This window comes from Choloepus didactylus, chromosome 5 (assembly GCF_015220235.1).
Source record: "Choloepus didactylus isolate mChoDid1 chromosome 5, mChoDid1.pri, whole genome shotgun sequence".
In the NCBI taxonomy this organism is placed as follows: domain Eukaryota; kingdom Metazoa; phylum Chordata; class Mammalia; order Pilosa; family Megalonychidae; genus Choloepus; species Choloepus didactylus.
Window position 1 is genome coordinate 6,933,648 of NC_051311.1, and position 21,964 is coordinate 6,955,611.

General features: G+C 40.8%; 1 protein-coding gene across 4 annotated transcripts in view; it reads left to right on the forward strand.

Annotated features, from left to right (window-relative positions):
- The window catches only part of MSRB2 (methionine sulfoxide reductase B2), a 76,042-nt gene that overhangs the window by 26,335 nt on the left and 27,743 nt on the right, over positions 1 to 21,964 (forward strand). For 2 of the 4 annotated variants that reach the window (XR_005217196.1, XM_037837848.1), the window contains exons 4-5: positions 4,960 to 5,107; positions 6,403 to 6,554. Coding sequence is in view for 3 of the 4 variants with exons in the window: in XM_037837848.1 (XP_037693776.1) it covers positions 4,960 to 5,107; positions 6,403 to 6,507 (253 nt within the window). In the remaining variant the exon portion in view is untranslated. Of the gene's footprint in view, positions 1 to 4,959; positions 5,108 to 6,402; positions 6,856 to 7,164; positions 7,185 to 21,964 lie in introns of those variants that run through there. The other 2 variants (XM_037837849.1, XM_037837847.1) reach the window with 2 other exon arrangements.

The window sequence follows — 21,964 nt, forward strand, 5'->3', positions numbered from 1 at the left end:
CACATTAAAAAAATCATACACCATGACCAAGTGGGGTTCATTCCAGGCATGCAAGGATGGTTCAACATAAGAAAATCAATCAATGTATTACAACACATTAACAAGTCAAAAGGGAAAAATCAATTGATCATCTCAATAGATGCTGAAAAAGCATTTGACAAAATCCAAGATCCCTTTTTGATAAAAACACTTCAAAAGGTAGGAATTGAAGGAAACTTCCTCAACATGATAAAGAGCATATATGAAAAACCCACAGCCAGCATAGTACTCAATGGTGAGAGACTGAAAGCCTTCCCCCTAAGATCAGGAACAAGACAAGGATGCCCGCTGTCACCACTGTTATTCAACATTGTGCTGGAAGTGCTAGCCAGGGCAATCCAGCAAGACAAAGAAATAAAAGGCATACAAATTGGAAAAGAAGAAGTAAAACTGTCATTGTTTGCAGATGATATGATCTTATATCTAGAAAACCCTGAGAAATTGACGATACAGCTACTAGAGCTAATAAACAAATTTAGCAAAGTAGCGGGATACAAGGTTAATGCACATAAGTCAGTAATGTTTCTATATGCTAGAAATGAACAAACTGAAGAGACACTCAAGAAAAAGATACCATTTTCAATAGCAACTAAAAAAATCAAGTACCTAGGAATAAACTTAACCAAAGATGTAAAAGACGTATACAAAGAAAACTACATAACTCTACTAAAAGAAATAGAAGGGGACCTTAAAAGATGGAAAAATATTCCATGTTCATGGATAGGAAGACTAAATGTCATTAAGATGTCAATTCTACCCAAACTCATCTACAGATTCAATGCAATCCCAATCAAAATTCCAACAACCTACTTTGCAGACTTGGAAAAGCTTGTTATCAAATTTATTTGGAAAGGGAAGATGCCTCGAATTGCTAAAGACACTCTAAAAAAGAAAAACGAAGTGGGAGGACTTACACTCCCTGACTTTGAAGCTTATTATAAAGCCACAGTTGCCAAAACAGCATGGTACTGGCACAAAGATAGACATATAGATCAATGGAATCGAATTGAGAATTCGGAGACAGACCCTCAGATCTATGGCCGACTGATCTTTGATAAGGCCCCCAAAGTCACTGAACTGAGTCATAATGGTCTTTTCAACAAATGGGGCTGGGAGAGTTGGATATCCATATCCAAAAGAATGAAAGAGGACCCCTACCTCACCCCCTACACAAAAATTAACTCAAAATGGACCAAAGATCTCAATATCAAAGAAAGTAGCATAAAACTCCTAGAAGATAATGTAGGAAAACATCTTCAAGACCTTGTATTAGGCGGCCACTTCCTAGACTTTACACCCAAAGCACAAGCAACAAAAGAGAAAATAGATAAATGGGAACTCCTCAAGCTTAGAAGTTTCTGCACCTCAAAGGAATTTCTCAAAAAGGTAAAGAGGCAGCCAACTCAATGGGCAAAAATTTTTGGAAACCATGTATCTGACAAAAGACTGATATCTTGCATATATAAAGAAATCCTACAACTCAATGACAATAGTACAGTCGGCCCAATTATAAAATGGGCCAAAGATATGAAAAGACAGTTCTCTGAAGAGGAAATACAAATGGCCAAGAAACACATGAAAAAATGTTCAGCTTCACTAGCTGTTAGAGAGATGCAAATTAAGACCACAATGAGATACCATCTAACACCGGTTAGAATGGCTGCCATTAAACAAACAGGAAACTACAAATGCTGGAGGGGATGTGGAGAAATTGGAACTCTTATTCACTGTTGGTGGGACTGTATAATGGTTCAGCCACTCTGGAAGTCAGTCTGGCAGTTCCTTAGAAAACTAGATATAGAGTTACCATTCGATCCAGCGATTGCACTTCTCGGTATATACCCGGAAGATCGGAAAGCAGTGACACGAACAGATATCTGCACGCCAATGTTCATAGCAGCATTATTCACAATTGCCGAAAGATGGAAACAACCCAAATGTCCTTCAACAGATGAGTGGATAAATAAAATGTGGTATATACACACGATGGAATACTACGCGGCAGTAAGAAGGAACGATCTTGTGAAACATATGACGACATGGATGAACCTTGAGGACATAATGCTAAGCGAAATAAGCCAGGCACAAAAAGAGAAATATTATATGCTACCACTAATGTGAACTTTGAAAAATGTAAAACAAATGGCTTATAATGTAGAATGTAGGGGAACTAGCAATAGAGAGCAATTAAGGAAGGGGGAACAATAATCCAAGAAGAACAGATAAGCTATTTAAGATTCTGGGGATGCCCAGGAATGACTATGGTCTGTTAATTTCTGATGGATATAGTAGGAGTAAGTTCACAGAAATGTTGCTATATTAGGTAACTTTCTTGGGGTAAAGTAGGAACATGTTGGAAGTTAAGCAGTTATCTTAGGTTAGTTGTCTTTTTCTTACTCCCTTGTTATGGTCTCTTTGAAATGTTCTTTTATTGTATGTTTGTTTTCTTTTTAACTTTTTTTTCATACAGTTGATTTAAAAAAGAAGGGAAAGTTAAAAAAAAAAAAAAAAAACAAGGAAAAAAAAAAGATGTAGTGCCCCCTTGAGGAGCCTGTGGAGAATGCAGGGGTATTGGCCTACCCCACCTCCATGGTTGCTAACATGACCACAGACATAGGGGACTGGTGGTTTGATGGGTTGAGCCCTCTACCACAGGTTTTACCCTTGGGAAGACGGTTGCTGCAAAGGAGAGGCTAGGCCTCCCTATGGTTGTGCCTAAGAGCCTCCTCCCGAATGCCTCTTTGTTGCTTAGATGTGGCCCTGTCTCTCTAGCTAAGCCAACTTGAAAGGTGAAATCACTGCCCTCCCCCCTACGTGGGATCAGACACCCAGGGGAGTGAATCTCCCTGGCAACGTGGAATATGACTCCCGGGGAGGAATGTAGACCTGGCATGGTGGGACGGAGAACATCTTCTTGACCAAAAGGGGGATGTGAAAGGAAATGAAATAAGCTTCAGTGGCAGAGAGAATACAAAAGGAGCCGAGAGGTCACTCTGGTGGGCACTCTTACGCACACTTTAGACAACCCTTTTTAGGTTCTAAAGAATTGGGGTAGCTGGTGGTGGATACCTGAAACTATCAAACTACAACCCAGAACCCATGAATCTCAAAGACAGTTGTATAAAAATGTAGCTTATGAGGGGTGACAAGGGGATTGGGAAAGCCATAAGGACCACACTCCACTTCGTCTAGTTTATGGATGGATGAGTAGAAAAATAGGGGAAGGAAACAAACAGACAAAGGTACCCAGTGTTCTTTTTTACTTCAATTGCTCTTTTTCACTCTAATTATTATTCTTGTTATTCTTGTGTGTGTGCTAATGAAGGTGTCAGGGATTGATTTAGGTGATGAATGTACAACTATGTAATGGTACTGTGAACAATCGAATGTATGATTTGTTTTGTATGACTGCGTGGTATGTGAATATATCTCAATAAAATGAAGATTAAAAAAAAATGTTAAGAGTTGAGGATTCTGTTATGAGAGAAAGAAGCCTAATTTGCAGTGAAAGAGAAAATAAAATAAAAGCTGAAAATGGCCAGAAGCTTTCTAGATTGGGATATTAAAAGGACAATGATGCTGTCATCATGAAAATCATTACTGCTGTTTTTCTTATGACACAGTACACGAAGAAACCCACCTTGATTTCAAATAAAACCTTTCTTTGCAAAATTAAAAAAAAAAAAAAACATGCAATGAATTTCTTATTTTTTAAATAATTTAAAGCATAAATTTAAAAAAGAATTCTCATTGTAATTTCTGATTTGGAAATGTGTGTGAGCGTGTGTGTGTGCGTATGTGCACACGCATATCAAATCGAAACCAAAACTTCTTTTAATCTAAAGAGGTCCTGAGACCAAAAATGTTTGGGAACCACCGTATTATATGATACCATTTTCTGCTGGGCTTTGTGCTCTAAATTGAGCTTCCTTCTGTGCTCATAGTCTAAGGATTTGGTCATTTGCCACTTTTTTCTTCTTTGCTTAGATTTTTTGCAGAGTTTGAATGTTCAGTTCTTCTTTTTCTTCCCTAGATGGGTGTAGCCATCTCCCTGCCACTTAAAATTTAGAAACCCATTTTCTCGGCACCATCTAAGGGAGCTTCTCTTTCTGAGCACGTGGAGAGGGGCCTTTGGGGAGTGGATTGCCTGGCCGCCCTCATCCTCCTCTTGCCACTCCTCTGGCCGTCCCCACTTCCCCCAGAGGGCCGGCAGCGCGCGGTGGCCGACTCGGGGAGCCAGGCCTGTCTGTCAGTGATGGTCACTGCAGCTGAGGACTGTGAGCACTTGCGAGGCACCCAGCACTACACCCAACTCCCCGGGCTCCGGGCTGTCCCCATCGGTCCCCACAGCATCTCCTCAAGGCACCTGTGATTATCTTGCCCATTTTACAGATGGGAACAGCAAGGCTTAGAGCAGTCAAGCAGCCTGCCCGATTTCACACAAGCCAGGAGGTGGCAGAGACGGCTTTTGAACCCTGCCAGGAGGTCAGGTTTAGCATTTAGATAAAACCTGCAATTCCTGTTGCCAAAAATGCCTATTTCCTCAGAGCCTGTGCTTCTGTGATAGAGCTCGGTGACCTCCTCAGAGCGCGGCTATTCTGTTTTGATTTTTGATTTAGAGCAGGTGGACTCGAGCTGTTCCTAATGGGCGACACAGCCCACAAAGCTCCAAGTGGTTTAGGTCCTTGTCGGTCGTTGAGGAAGCCTGTGGCACCGAAGGAGCAAGGCATCTGTTCACCGTGATGAGACGATGGGGGAATTCTGTGGGACTGAATATTCCATTTTCTGGGCTTGTGATGTGGTGGAGGGGAGGGAGAATCAGAGATTTCCCAGTCAAAAAACATATCGGGCGTGATGTGCTCTTTATGTGTGGATGATGGGCTCCTCAGCAGCTGTGGTCACTGTGAATGTTTCTCGCAGTTCTGAGAAGAAGTTCTGCTCGGGCACTGGGTGGCCTTCGTTCTCCGAGGCCCACGGAACGGTGGGCTCTGACGAGAGCCACGCGGGGATCATCAGACGCCGGGACACATCGCTGGGGCCGGCTAGGACGGAGGTCGTCTGCAAGCAGGTGGGTCGTCTGCAAGCAGGTGGGCATTTGGTTTTGTTTTCCCTGAGGCTATGGTCTCCGTCTGCCAGGGCTGCTGCGACAGGCCCCACGCACCGGGTGCTGTAAGCGACAGGAATGTACTGTCTCGTGGTTTTGGGGCCCTGAGGTCCAGCAGCAAGCATCTGCCTGCCGGGCTTTCTCCTGGAGCCCGTGACGTTCCGGTGCTGGCTTACTGCAGTCCTCGCGTATGTGCTGCCACTGCTTGGCGATCTGTCCCCTGGATCTCCTGTGACCTTCTCCGACTGTGTGCACATTTCCTCTGCCTTGTAAGGCCTCCAGTCACATGGAGGAAAGCCCACCCTGATTCAGTCTGGCCTCATCCAGATAGGAGCTTCACAGATCCTGTTCTCAGATGAGTCTGCACCTTAACAGTAACGTCTTCAAAGGGCCTATTTACAAAAGTCCCCAACAACGACCTCATGTATCACAAAGAGCCCTCTTGTCCTCGGCTCATCTGGTGACATTCCCTGGAGAGACTTGTCAGTACAACACACTGCATTTCTGTCGTGCTGATAATGACCCCTCTAGCTCCTATAATTCTGGACCCTGCAGCCTTCTTTGGCTTCTTGCTCTCTGAAGTGGCCTTTCCTTGTTCTCGCCTGGCACGGGGGTGAGCACAGGGTTAGGATCGGAAGGAAGGAGCTGGCCCTTCATGCTCCTTAGAGCAGGGATGGGTAGCCGGCACCCCTCTGCCTTCCTCCCCACTCCGGTGCCCACTGCCAGAAAGAACAGTGCTCGGGGGCACCAGGAAATTGCCCCTCAGCGAGCTGCTATGAGAGACGGGCTTCGATCCGGACACAGGCTCATTCGGATTTCCTTGGGTGCTCATATTTTATGACTCATGTTTTGTAAAATAAAGGGAGCATGGTTTTTCTTCCAATAAGGAATAATAACAGCACACTAACTGCAAAACACTACTGAGTGCTTGCTGTATCCATCAGGAGCTGTAGTAGTGCTTTACTTGCATTATATCAATTATCATCAAACAGCTCTATGAAATAGGTATAGTTATCATTCCCAGTCTATAGATAAGCAAACCAAGACAGATTCTATCATTTGCTCACATTCTCACAGGTAAAGCAGAGCTATTCACCACTACTCTACACTGCATTCTTTCATTGCTTAAACAAATTCTGGTGCTGTAGCTTCTTCAGCTCACAAATGTCAGATCCTGGAGTGGCGTGGTCCTGTGCTGTGTGTCCTGTTTCTGAGGAGCTTTGCCTCCTGGGATTGACTGAGGCATCTCTCCTTTGCAGTGTGACGCTCACCTTGGCCATGTGTTTCCTGACGGACCTGGGCCCACTGGTCAGAGGTTTTGCATCAACAGTGTCGCACTGAAGTTTAAACCAAGCAGAGACTGACTTCCCAAGGGCCTCCTTTCCAAGGCCAAGCTTGCTGTTGGCACCAAGTGAGTTGCAGCTCCTTTAATTTCTTTACCTTGGATCAAGTTGACTGTGACCCTGCTTTGACTGGTTATTGCTCAGAATGAGGGACTGCAGCTGTTTCTATCAAATTGACTTCCATGGGCTTTGCCTGAGACTGCAGGGCATGACTCTTTGGGGGACATTAAGAGATTGATGGGTTAGTGTTCTGGTTTGCTAATGTTGCCGGAATACAAAATACCTGAAATGGATTGTCTTTCATAAAGGGGGGTTATTTGATTACACAGTTACAGTCTTAAGGCCATAAAAGTCCAAGGTCAGTCATCAGTAATAGGGTACCTTCACTGGAGGATGGCCATTGGTGTCCAGAAAGCCTCTTGTTAGCTGGGAAGGTATGTGGCTGGTGTCTGCTTGCTCCTAGGTTGTGTTTCAAAATGGTGCTCTCCAAACTGTTGGCTTTTGGGGCATTTTGTCCTCTCTTAGCTGCAGCTGCTCTTCAAAATGTCATTCTCAGTTGCTCTGCTCCTTCTGTCTGTGAACTCCTTTATACAACTCCAGTGATCCAATTAACACTCACCCTGAACGGGTGGGATAACACCTCCATGGAAATTACCCATACAAATGTTTCTCTCACAGTTGATTGAGTCACATCTACATGGAAACACTCAATCAAAGGATTCCAATCTAATCAACACTAATACATCTGCCTCCACAAGATTGCATCAAAGAACATGGCGTTTTGGGGGACATAATACATCCAAACTGGCACATTGAGGAAGCCAAAAAAATTCATACAAAACTTCCCTGAACTTTTCATTGCGTTTAAGCCCTTCATGGACATGTATGCCTGAGGGATCGAGTGAAAAGAGGTAGGAAAATCAATATGGGATCATGGTAACCGATCTTCCCAGCATTGAAGAGGCACCAAATTAGGGCTGTGGAGTAGTTGTGCTTTGGGAGGCACATGTGATCAGCGGGATGCATGATTTTCTCCAAAATTTTAGAATTTAGTTCCAACCTGTATATCCAGAAATAAGCTTCAAGGGAAGTTTGTTAGATCTCAGTGATAATGAATGAGTGTTCACTCTCATAAGTGTGCTGTAAAGTTAAACTTTAATATGGTCAAATAAAATTTCTTCTAGAATTTGCTTTTTGTTTAACTCTGAATTTTCTTGTTTATAAAAATGACTCAATCTAAGTGATAAAAACACATCACATGGTAAAAGTCTTGAATAATTTGTTACTGAGAGTGTTTGTCTTTCTCTTTGAGGCTTTATGGGTAAAAAGGAAACTCAATTATTCTATCTCTCAGTTAGACATACACTATTTTGCTATCCTTTGAGTGTACCCTGGAAAGCACTATTTGCATCCTTGTTACTGTTGTACACAAATTATTTTTTCTACTTTTCTAAGAATGCTAACCTCAGAACACTTCAACTCCATTAACTTCCATGTTTTGTGTTGCTATTGTCACGTTATTTAATTTTACACACATTTGAAACCTCACACATCATTATTATAAAGTTGTGTAATCAATATGCATTTATATTTACCTACATACTTAGCATTTCTGTCATTCTTTATGTGTTCCTGCAATTCCATGCTTCCCTATGGGATTATGTATTTTTTTCTGCCTGAAGAACTCCTTTTAGTTTTTCTTTTAGTCCATAATTTCTGGTGATTAATTTTCTCTCTTTTTATGTAAAAAACATATTTATTTCCCCTTCCTTATTAAAGAATATTTTCCCTGCATATAGAATTCTAATATGGATAAATTTTAACATTTAAAATTTTCATTCCATTGTCTTCTGGCTTCCATTATTTCTTCTGAGAAATCACCTATCAGTGTTATTGTTGTTCCTTTGAAGCTAATGTATTTTTTTAATTCTGGCAATTTTTATGATATTCTCTTCTTAAAATTTTCAGAGGTTTGACTATTGTTCCGGTTTGCTAATGCTTCCATTATGCAAAATACCAGAAATGAATTGGCTTTTGTAAAAAGAGTTTATTTGGTTACAAATTTACAATCTGAAGGCCATGAAAATGTCCAAATTGAGGCATCAACACCAGTATACCTTCACCAAAGAAAAGCCAAATGGTGTCTGGAAAACCTCTGTTAACTGGGAAGGCATGTGGTTGGCATCTGCTTATCCCAGGTTGTGTTGCAGCTCCTGTATAGCTGCTCTGTGTTCTTCAAAATGTTGCTCTTGGGGCATTTTGTCCTCTCTTATCTTCTCTGGAGCAAACACTGGGCTAGCATCTCCAAAGTGTCAGCAAAAGTCTGCTTTCAGCAGCCGTCTCCAAAATGTCTCTCTAAGCTGCTCTGAGGTTCTTCTGTTTGTGAGCTCTTTTATAGGACTTCAGTGATTAAATCAAGACCCACCTTGAATGGGTCTTGATTCCATACCTCCATGGAAATAATTTAATCAAATGTTTCACCCACAATTGCTTGAGTCACATCTCCATGGAAACACCCAATCAAAGGATTCCAACCTAATCAACACTAATTTGTCTGCCCCCCACAGGATTACATTAAAGAACATGGCTTTTTGGGGGACATAATACATCCAAACCAGCACAACTATGATGTACCCTTAAGTGGTGGACTTTGTATTCATTCTTCTTGGATTTGCAGAGCTCCTTGAATCTGTAGGTTGATATCTTTCATCAGTTTGAGGGAAATGTTCTCTCTTCACTATTGCGTCTTCTTTCTTATTTTCTCTCTCCTCTCCTTCTGGAACTTGAATAAAATAAATTTTAGATCTTTTATTTCGTCCCACATGTCTTTAAGGCTCTTTTCTGTACTTTCTCATTTCTTTTTCTCTCCTCTCTGTGCATCAGTTTGGATATTTTTCATTTGACCTGTTCTCCAACTTACCAGTCCTTCCTTTTGTCTGCTTTTAAATCTATTTTTTTAGTTCATAGTTTTAATGTTGTGCTTTTCAGTCCTAAAATAACCATTTAATTCTCTCTAATGAATTCCAAGTTTTCATTGAAGTTCTACGTCTTTTTATGTTTTTTTTTCATATTTTTATCTCTTTTCTTGAACATACCAAGCATACTTTTTAAAGCCCTTGTGGGAACTTTGGGGCGTATTTTTGTTTTCGTTGTGATTTTCAGTCATGTGAACCTGTCTTTTGGAATGCCTAGCAATTTTTAAATTGAATTGAAGATATTATGCATAAAAATGTAGCCCAACCTCCCCCGATAATATCTTCCTCTAGAGAAGGTACACTATTTCCTGTGCTGGACAGATAGAGGGATTCCCCTCATTTTAATCCAGTTAGACACTGCTGAATCAAGGCTGAGCTGTAGCCCTGATAAAACCTAGTCTACTTCTATTATACCCTCACCATCCAGGGTTTACAACTGAGAGCCTGAATATTCTATGAGACCCCTCCTCCTAAAAGAAGTCTAAACTCTAATCTCTGTTCACAAAACTGCCTTAAAAGACAGCTTTCTGCTTTTCAGAGACTTTTCACTTGGATCCAGTGTTCATCAAATGTTTAAGAGGAAAACTGACCATTTAGTTAAAGGCTGCGAATGCTCTACTTGGCTCTGTGTCTCAAGCAGATGCCCTTTATGGGCTCAAAGCCCAAATTCTCAGTATCCTGGCAGAGTCCAGAATTGGAAAATGATGCAAGGGTAAAAGTTGCTTTCTGGGGGTTCTTCTCTCTCTGGAGTTGTGATAAGCCTCCAGAAAGGAATGGAGCCCTACTGGTACATTGGTGTTAGCCCGGTGATACCCGTGTCACACTTCTAACCTACAGAACTGTAAGATAATCCATTTGTGTTGCTTCAAGCCACTAGGTTTGGGGTAATTGTTATGGCATCAGTGGAAAACTAATGCAGGGGTCTTAGCCCCTTTAGTTTTCATGAGCTCAGAATCTTTCTGCTGGCTACAAAGAGATGGTTTCTGTATTTTGCCTAGCTTTTCTAGTTGTTCTTCATGAGAGTGCTGGTCTGCTGCTAGCTGTTTCATTGATCCTGGATAATAGCCCATAATTTTTTTCCACAGTCTTCATTTTTTCCCAAACATTCCCCCTTCCTCCCTTTCCTCATTGCCTGGTGTCACAGCCCAAGAGGGCCATGCCAGTCTAAAGGCCAAAGAAGACAATGAGCATTTTCTGATACATGAACTTTATTCAGGCTTACTTACAGGGTGAGAAGTCGTGGAGAGATCATGACGGCTCTCTCAGGCCTGGCAGGCATTGTGTTCACAGGGAAGATGACCGAGCAATGCAAAAAGGATGGAAGGCCTTTTATAAGGGTTTAAGACAAAGACAAAGGCCCTCCTAAGGGGGGGGGGGGAGCATAGATGCAGGAACAGGTCACTCTGACCTGGGGAGTGGTGCAGGAAGGACTAGAGTAACATTTGAACAATTACATTTTGCTCTTTTTGTGAGACTAAGGGCCTCTCACTTTCTGCCTGCTTGCATAAAGTTACATTTTAAGGTCAATTTACCCTTTTTCTCTTTACTGGCTTAGAAAGACAATAGGTTAAACATTTAGCTGCCTAGGTCATGCAGACTGCTGTGCACCAAAGATCTGCAGGCCTGTTTTGCTCAGGCCACGGGTTGCCACAATCCACCCCTGCACAACAGTTTGCATTGACCATAGGACAGACTTTACATCTATAATTCACAACAATACAATAAACAACATAGTAATAATACACTGATACAGAGAGATAATAAACCTATTAGCAAGTGGAGCTATGGCCAGGTTAATGAGTTTTACCATTTAGCACAAGTACTGCCTGGGCTAAAATAGCTAAAGGATAACACTACCAGGCATTCTGCTTTATTCTACATCTAGTTTTTACCATTTTTTCAACCTTGATTACAGAAATAAATTTCCCTTTCCACCAACTTTCTGCAGTTTTCTATATTTATTCAGGTTTTGTTCCATATCCTCTATTTTTTTATTCTGCTACAACCAGTCATTTAGGAAAAAACGACTTCTTTTTCCTTCAGTAATAATAATAACAAAAAGACATCCCTCATACCCTGCATTCAAGTCATCAAAATAATTCTGGAAATTGTTCTTAAGCATTTCACAACATATTATTACCAATAACATTACACTTGTTAGAAGGCTAAATACTGAAAACATTTTAGTCAATGCATTATTGAAATAGTAACACATTTTTTAACAAGAATTAACAACACATGTAAGCATTAAATTGAACAGTTGAGTAGTTTAACAATATATATAAACTGAGTCTTTATAGTAGATAGAAGGGTTCCAGGTGAGGGGGTTTTAAATACCATGTTTCCTCCCCCTGCAGGGAGCCCTTCAGTGTCAGAACTACAGTTAGTTTCCTATGTAATTCTAATACCCACGGGCTTAGGATTCTCAACCAGCGTGGCTGCATGGGCCAGAACCAGAGCCAACTGGCCTTATTTTCCCCAATTTCTAGTGTTTGTGGCACAGGCAAGAGAAAGTTATTATCACTGCCCCATTGTGGCTTGAAGGCATCCGGCCTCTTTTTCTGGAGTTAATGCTGATACAGTCCTTGAGTCCTTTGTTTCTATCATCCTTTAAGTGTTTAGCCATATTCATGGTGGTGAAGGCATATTTTGTCCCTTTGGACAGAGGAAGGGGACCAATATAGTTTACTTGCTACCAGGTGACAGGAATCTGGTGTCTTTGGTACCCAGGTTTCCGGTGCAGCCATTCAGCCACTTCATGCATCGTTGGTGTTAGGCTGTGGAATTTCACTAGGGCGTCTGCTTCTATGTTACCTGGTAATGAATTGGTGTTGTGGGCAGAGACCTGATAAACGGTTACCTTACATTTGTGGCAGGCAGTCCAGATGTTTTCCAACCAGCTGGTGTCAGCACTGGGCTGGACAGTCACGGCTGTCCAGGTAGCAGGTTGCCCATGTGCCGATCCATGCAGAGTCAGGTGTATTTCCTTGTCTGTCAATGGTGGGCATGGGAGGAGCTACCTCAGGAGCATCCACAGGAAACAGGGCATGCTGCTCTTTCACACAGGAGGCCGGTCCTAAAATTGCATGCATCTTTGTTTTTAAAGAGCCGTTGTCAAAGATGCCATGTTGTAGGAGGTAGACTTTCCATTTTGTCAATGTGCTCACCTGAGCACTCCCCAAGTGGGGCTTATTTGTAGGGTCCCATATCTGCATACCTGTATGTGTGTGGTCTCCTATAAGGTCACTGGGCACCTGAGTTAGACCTTCAACACTCACAACAGAGGATTACAAACTGCACAATTGTTCTTTTAAAGGGCTATATCTGAGTCCTGTGCCCTTCCATAATTGGGACCAGAATCTTAACAGGTACACATTTAGCTTGTAGCCTTTGCCACAAACCCCACCCAAAGCCAATATTGGCACTGGCCACATCCAAATCACAGGGTATATCAGGGTTCACCCCTTTAAAGCCTGTGCTTGCATAATAGTTTGCTTAGTCTTTTTAAACACAGGCTGCTGTGGAAAAGCCCATCCCCACACTTTTCCTTTTCTAATTAGGGTATACAAAGGTTTTAAAATTCATACTACATAGAGTATAAACACTTCCCAATAAATTAACAGCCCAAGAAAAGCTATCAACTGTTCAGAAGTAAGCAATGTGGGATAACTTTGCATTTTAACAACAGCTGAAGGAATAGCCTTAGTTTTACCCAACCAGATAATACCCAAGAACTTGATAGAGTAGTCAGGCTCTTCTGGAGGTTTCCACATTTGAAGGTATCCTTGTGGAAGCACAGCAGATGTCCATTGTTGTTTTCCCCACATGAAGCCTAACACAGGTTGACTGGAAAAAATCTAAAAATATTCTAAATAACATATTAGCAAGATGTAGCACAAAGTTAAATGGGAGCAACCAGTTTGCTAATGGCTGTCTAGGTTTTTGTTGATATTGGTTACTAATATCTCTTAATTCCGCTGGGGAAAACTCCCAGGATGAAATGGGCACCCTCTGATCAGAAGCTGCTGCCATGCCCCACCTTTCTCCCTCCATGGGGGATCAGGGTGCTGAACTTCCTCTGCTTTAACCCTTTGTGGGAACAGAGTTCGAGTACGCCTACTTTCCTTGGTATTAATTTCCCAGTCAGACAGGGGCTCATCATCTTTTGAGGAGGAATCAACAGAGTCCCACACTTTACTGTCCCAGTCAGGGGAAACCAGGATATGCCTGACTTGCCCTTTGGGCAGCTTATGCCCACTTACTCTAGTGTGCTGGTGTGCCAATATTTCTAAACATTTATTCAGAGCATCTTCAGTTCTGCTTGTGGTAGCCTCATGTTTTTTTCTAGCTTTAATTTGCCTCCTAGTTGGCTTACAGCCACCTTGGCTGCTAAAACTTCCTCAGTAGTGGCGCTTACAGCCTCTAACAGTGGCCAGCCCACCACAGCCACAATCTGGTGGCCTTTTTTTTCTTTCTGAATCCCCAGTGGTCCTGTGGCCTGATACAGGACGGCTATTTGTCCAGCCAGAGAGTTATAAACATTTCCCTACTCCCTCGGCAGATTCCACTCATCTAGGAGGGTAGACACCCCTCCCCACATAGACATCCATTCCACGGGGAGGGTGGGCAGCCCTTCCCACATAGACATCGCAGGCCTCCCCGGTATCCTGCCTGGGGCCTTCTCCTTTCCCTTCCCCAAGTTTATGTCATCAGTGCCCGGGATCTCCCTAGTCTCTGGCTGGTGGCTATCTAATTCTCCTGGCTGGCTCACCAATTGTCGCAGCCCAAGAGGGCCATGCCAGTCCAAAGGCCAAAGAAGGCAACGAGCATTTTCTGATACATGAACTTTTATTCAGGGCTTACTTACAGGGTAAGAAGTCATGGAGAGATCACGACGGCGCTCTCAGGCCAGGCAGGCATCGCGTTCACAGGGAAGACGACCGAGCGATGCAAAGAAGACAGAAAGCCTTTTCTAAGGGTTTAAGACAAAGGCCCTCCTGAGGGTAGGGGGAGCATAGATGCAGGAACAGGTCACTCTGACCTGGGGGTTGGTGCAGGAAGGACTAGAATAACACTTGAACAATTACCTTTTGCTCTTTTTGTGAGACTAAGAGCCTGTCAATTCCTGCCTGCCTCCCATAAAGTTACATTTTAAGGTCAATTTACCCTTTTTCTCTTCACTGGCTTAGAAAGACAATAGTTTAAACATTTAGCTGCTTAGGTCATGCAGACTGCTGTGCACCAAAGATCTGCAGGCCTGTTTTGCTCAGGCCATGGGTTGCCACACCTGGTAATCTTTAATATACTTTCTACCGCTGTGAGCTTGCTATTTCTACTCACCTCTTATAAGAGATATTGTACAATAGTTGTCCTTGTGTGTCTTACTTATTTCACTGAGCATTTTTCAAGGATCTTTGTGTGTATTATTGGGTCTTATTTGTTAATATTTTGTTATGAAGGTTTCAGTCTATGTTCATGAATGTTACTGTTCTGTAATTCCTTTTTCTTGTGATATCTTTGTCTGATTTTGTAACTGAGGTACTCATATTGGTCTCACAAAGACTTTCTTCTGAAAAAGTTTGTGTAATATTGGCATATTTCTTCTTTAAGTGCTTGGTAGAATCCACCAGTGAAGCCATCTGGGTCTGGAGTTTTCTGGGTTAGAGTGTTTTTAATTAAGAATTCAATTTCTTTTATGTGTATAGGGCTGTCAGATTTTCTATTTCTTCTTGAGTCCATTTTGGTAAACTGTGTCTTGCAAGTTTCATCTAGACTATCAAACTTATTGGTGAAAAGTTGTTGATTGTATTGCCTTATTATCCTTCTAATATCTGAAGGGCCTGTGGTGAGACACCTTCTTTCATTCCGAATGGAAATTTGTGTCTTCTCTATTTTCTTGATTAGTCTGGCTAGAGATTTATCAGTTTTATTGGATTTTTTGAAAGAACAAGCTTTTAGTTTTATTGATTTTCTCTATTGTTTTTATGTTTTCTGTTGTATTGATTTCTACTCTATTCTTTCCTTCCTCTGCTTACCTTGGGTTTAATTTATTCTTCTTTTCATAGTTTCTTAAGGTGGTAGCTTAGATCATTGCATTTTAGTTTTCTTTTTTCCCCACATAGGCATTTAAATTTATAAATTTCCAAAGCCCTGTTTTACTTACATCCAACACATTTTGATATGTGTATATTATCAACATGTTAATAACATTGTCTGTGATTTTTCATTGACTCGGTGATTAGAAGTATGTTGTTTAGATTCCAAATATGTGGGGTTTTCCTGGTTATTTTATTATTATGTGTTTCTAACATAGTTTCATTTTTTTAATATTCATTTTATTGAGATATATTCACATACCACGCAGTCATACAAAACAAATCGTACTTTCGATTGTTCACAGTACCATTACATAGTTGTACATTCATCACCTAAATCAATCCCTGACACCTTCATTAGCACACACACACAAATAACAAGAATAATAATTAGAGTGAAAAAGAGCAATTGAAGTAAAAAAGAACACTGGGTACCTTTGTCTGTTTGTTTGTTTGTTTCCTTCCCCCACCTTTCCACTCATCCATCCACAAACTAGACAAATGGGAGTGTGATCCCTATACCCCCAATCCCACTGTCCCCCCTCGTAAGCCACACTTTTATACAATTGTCTTCGAGATTCATGGGTTCTGGGTTGTAGTTTGATAGTTTCAGGTATCCACCACCAGCTACCCCAATTCTTTGGAACCTAAAAAGGGTTGTCTAAAGTGTGCGTAAGAGTGCCCGCCAGAGTGACCTCTCGGCTCCTTTTGGAATCTCTCTGCCACTGAAGCTTATTTCATTTCCTTTCACATCCCCCTTTTGGTCAAGAAGATGTTCTCCGTCCCACGATGCCGGGTCTACATTCCTCCCTGGGAGTCATATTCCACTAACGTAGTTTCATTTTGGTCAGAGAATGTAGTCTACATGATTTGAAACCTTTCTCATTTATTGAGATGTGTTTTGTGGCCCCAAAAAAGGTCTATATGACAAACACCCCAGGTGCACTTGAAGAGAGTGGGTATTATGCCATTCTTGGTGTAATGTTCTATAAATAGCAAGTAAATCAAGGTGGTTGATAATGTTGTTCATAATTCTGCCTTGCTGATTTTTTGTCTAGTTGTTCTAGCAGTTGCTGAAAGAAGATGTTAAAATTTCCAATAATGTTTATAAAATTGTCTTTTCCTGCCTTTATTGCCATCAGTTTTTTGCATCATATACTTTTGCTTCATAAATTGGATGTGTTTATACTGCTGTTTGCAAGGTATGCCTTAATCCATCCATTTACTTTCAACTTATCTGTGTCTTTATATTTAATGTTTGTCTCTTGTAGACATTGTATAGTTGGGTCTTTTTTGTTTGTTTTTGTCTTTGTAATTCATTTTTTACAAGCTCTGCTTTTAATTGGCTTGTTTAGTCCATTAATATTTACTGCGATTATTGATAATATTGGGTTTGGGCTACTGTTTTATTTTTTGTTTTTGTCTTCTCTGTTTATTTGTTCCACTTTTCCTTTGTTCTTCCTTTCCATTTTGGCATTTTTGAATATGTTTCAGAGTTCCCTTTTAATCTTCCTAGCTAGTCTTGAATTATTTCTTTAGTGGTTGCTGCAGATATTACAATATATATCCTTAATATTTATTGTCTACTTACACTTATTAATATACTACTTAACATAAAATAAAGAAATCTTGCAACCCTATAGGTCCATAACCCTCATCTGTTTTATTGTTTTAATTTATAATCATCTACATATAGTACAAACTCCACAAAACTGGGATATAACTTTTTAAACACTTTAAAGACGTAAAGGGCAAAAAAAAAAAAACACCCTTGCATTTATCCACATCCTTGCTTTTCATTCTCTTCTGACGATCTGAGTTTCTATCTGGTAAATTTCTCTTCAAACTAAGGAATTATCTTTGCCATTTCTTGTAATGCAGGTCTGCTGGTGACTCTCTAAATTTTCTTTTATAGGAAAATGTCTTTATTTCACCTTCATTCTTGAATGATATTTTCACTGGGTATAGAATTCTGAGTAGGCAGATTTTTTCTTTCAGTACTTTGAGCATGTTCCGCTCTCTTCTGACTTCCATGATTTTTGAAGAGAAGCCAGCAGTTATTAGGATTGTTGTTCCTCTATATTTAATATGTCATTTTCCTTGTGCTGCTTTCAAGATTTGTTCCTTGGCTTTAAACAGCTGTTTAACAGTGTTTTTGTGTGGGCACCTGTGTTTTCTTCTGTTTAGAGCAATTTTATCCACAAATTTCTGTCTTTCATCCTATTTGAGTACTTTTAGGTATTTTTTCTTCAAGTAGTATTTTCTTCCCTTTCTTTCTTGTATTCTAATTATACGTGTGTTTAACAATTTGATGTCATCTAGCAGCACACTGAGACTCTGTTCATCTTATTTTCCATATTTTTTCTCTCTGTTGTTTACCTTTGGTGATTTTTATTGAAGTATCTTCAAGTTCACTCAATCTTTCTTCTGTATGGCCATTCATTTTTTAAGTCTCTCCAGAGAACTTTTTATTACAGAAATTGTATTTTTCAGTTCTAAATTTCTATTTGTTTTTTCTTCATTGTTTCTGTTTCTTTGCTGAGGCTACCTATTTCTCTGCTGATATTTTCATTCATCAAGAGCATGTTGTATTTTACTTCATTGAGGATAGTTGGAATAGCCCATTTAAAATCCTCATCTGTTGGTTCCATCATCTGGTTCATCTTGGGTTTGGACTTGATTTTCTTTTCTTTTGAGAGTGTTTTCCATTGTTTTGTTCTTAGCATCTCATACGGTTTTGAACCATATGTTAGACACTATGAATGTTGAGTTGTGGAGATTGTTTTTTATTTTCTCTGATGAGTATTGCTTCCTTTGATTTGGCAGGTAATTTTCTTTACTGGATTTGAACTGCAAACTCTTTTTCTTTATAGCAGCTTCAGGGTCAGTTCAGATTTTGTTATTGTCACTGTCTTTAGTGGAGCTGCTTTGAGTCTCTTTCATATGTAAATAGTTCAAATTCAGCAAGAGATGTGGGTAGAAAAATTGGGGGATTCCCTTCTCTGTTTTTTTCTCTTGTAATTTTCCCCCACTCTTTTCAGTGTTCACAGTTTTCTGGTTCTCCAGACCAAAAAGACTGCAGGCTTTCCATGCTCCTCTGCTGCCACTTCCCCCCACCATGAGTACCTTATGGACTCTACTTACCCTCTGGCTAAAATCCAGGCAGAGAAGAACTTCCTTGTGTAACTCCTCCGAGCAAACTTGCACAGCTCGCTGGAGACTGTCTGCTTCGCTCCCCAGCAACTTCCCTAGTTGTTTTTGTGTTATGGCCAGGTTTTATAGTTTATAAAGTTTATAAAATTTATAGTTTACAGTTGTTTTCTGCAGGAGCATATTTCTCTGAAAGGACCCTTTTCTTTGTTTCCAGAAGTGGAGGTGTAGGACTCCTCTTTGCCAGGACCCTTTTCTAATGCTATGGCTGCATTTTTAGCATAGTCTTCAGAATTTTAATTAGAATTTTATTCATTAATGTACATTTTGCAACTAATTTGCCCTATTGGTCTCACCAGGAAGTTACACAGATTAAAAATAGATGCTGCAGAGGTTCATCATTGAGAATTTTTTTCTGAAGCCAAAGGCTATTGGCCAACTCTTGCTTTAAATTTTTTCCAGGCTAAAATTTTTATACCTATGCTGTGTGGCTGCAGTTTTTAAACTGGGATCTTTTAATGGTCTTTGAGGGATTCATGAACTCCTAAAATTGAAAAGAAAATGTAATGTGTATGTGTTTTTCTGGTAAGAAGTTTTGCAACTTTTATCAGATTTTTAAAGGAATCCTTTTTCTAAAAATTTTTGGAAACCACAGTGCTTTGCAGTACAATCAGAGGCTCTTGAGAATTGTCAATGACGACAACTTTGTACATTAACCCTACATCCAGGAACTTCATTCCTACCCCTCACCATTAAATAGCACACATACACACACAGTAAAACAAAAAAGTCAGGAAAAGTTGAAATCAGTAACTTATTTGAATAACTACAGAGAGTCATGACTGATGAAATGACCATTGGGTGATGTGTTGAAGGGTTGATTACACCTATGTCCCTCCTTTTTAACAACAACAAAATCCCACAGGTGATTGGCTTGGCTTATATCAAAATGTTTAAAAGGAATATCAAATTACTACAGCTACAATATTGTTATATTCTTGTACCAAAAAAATAAAATATAAAGTGATATTATTTATAAAATAACAATATTGGATATAAAAAATTATAGGGTGTTGCTAATACTATATCCGTAACTTTAAATACTTTTATTATTTATAAATGAAAGTAAATGAAGTTAAAGATTAAGCTCAAGAAATTAGAAAAAAATAGTAAGGTATTGTTAAGGAGAACAGGAATAAAGAAATAAAAGGAGGCAATAATGAATGAATTAGGAGAGAGAAATATGGTAGAATAAAGCATCAAAGAAAGGGCTGTCTGAAAAACAACGTAAAACAGACAGACTCTAATAGTTTTAATTGAGAAAAAAGAATATTCATTTGAACTAAAATTAGAAATGAAATGTTAGGTATAAAAGCAGAAAGGGACAACTTTTAGATTGTAGGCACATACTCTGCAGAGCTCAGTTGAAAAATATAGGCGAAATGTATGACTTTTGCAGACAATATTAATTTACCAAAATTGCTGTAAGAAGATCTACAATGCATGAATAGACCAATTTATAAAGAGGAAGCTTTAGAAATTATTCATAGTTGCCTCCCCCAAAAGTCTCTGGGCCTAGAGAGTTTTATGAGTGAATTCTGTCAAACTTCCAATCCTGTGATATATAAATAGTTCCTGGAAGGGAATGGTGGGGAATTAGTTTTAATATTTGGAAAAATAGCATAGCAATTACATCAAATCCTTCAAAGGGAGAAGGTAACCCAAAAGAAAGGCATCCATAAACCAATTTCACCTAAGAAAATAGATACAAAACCGTGAAGCAAATTATTAACAAAATGAATTCATTGACTAGTTAGATTCTCTGAACTGCCCTCCAGTTCGAAACAAAGCAAAAATAGAACGTGCATGGGACACGTTGTTTTTTCTTAATTACCTTGTTGGGCTTATAGGAAACCAGAGGAACCTTCAAGGGTGGGCAGGGGGATGCCTCTGACCAGAACTGAGAGCACGAAGCATTCAGAGAAGGCTGGGTGGCCTGGCGGGGGTGGGGTAGGGGGGTCTCTTCTGTGACCATAGAAACCCACCCCTGCAGAGTAGATGAAAACAATATTCCATACAATTGCTCTCCTTCCTCCACAAGCCTGACTCAGGGATCCCAACGTCACTTCTCCATTCAGGCATCGATTTAACAAACACTTATGGAGGACATGCTGTAGGCTAGGTTCTCGTATTGGTATGGAAATACAGCAGTGAGCAACAGACAGAACCCTTGAGCTCTCCTGCCCCCCTTGGGGGCTTGCATACTAGTAGGGGAGATAGGCAGTAAAATAAATTACACATGCAGTAAGATGTTAGATGGTGCTGCAAATGATAGAGGGAGGGGGCTAGAGTGCTTTGGGGGTTACAGTTTTAGATGGGACAGTCAAGGAAAGCCCCACGAAGAAGGTACTGAGAAAAGACTCAAATGTGCGGGAGAAGACCTCACCGACAGACGAGGGTGGAGCAGCCAGGCAGGGGGGCTGCACGAGTCCACGCAGGGAGGACACCGTGTCGGAACAGCGGGGGACCGGCATGGCTGGGTGGGTGAGGGGAGAAGAATTTGAGGCCAGAACAAGTGTATACAATGATTGGGATACGTTGGGGACCATCACCCCACATCCGTTAGGTCTCTGGGGGTGCTATTAATTCTCCCAATCCTTCCTCTGGGGGACCAGGGGTCATTTTCTTGGTAACTGTATGCTGGGGAGAGGAGAAAACCTAGACCTTGTGAGGATGCTTGGATACGGGATCTGAGCTCACTGAGTACAGGGCACCCAGGAGGCTTTGCGGCCCCTCCGTCACGGTGGGGTAGACAGAGGTCGGGGAGAAATGGCCCAAGTTCATCTCGTAGGGGTCCATCGAGTCCGTGGACCCCGCCGTGGTCACTGTGCTGGTCCCTGAGTACGGAATCAGGATGGACACCCTTCCCAACTGGTGGAACCCTGACCAAGTGGAAGGTTCTGGTGGAAGCCCCTAAAACTGTGCCCCCATTAGCCAAGCAAGTACAATAAGCCAGAAGCAACATTATATCCCAGGTGGAACAGCAAAGGGAAGTTAAATTCGGAAGAAGTAAATGAAAATAAAAGACAAAATAGCAGTGAAGCCAAGGATGCTGGGCTGCTTTTTGTGGAGGGAGCGTCTTGCCTGACTCTAATTTCCATCTTGGTTTGTGGGTCCCCTCCACACCCTCATTTCCTTTGGGCTGATTTAAGTAATTTATATCAATGGGCTGTCATTGGACTTAGGTAAGAGTGGCAC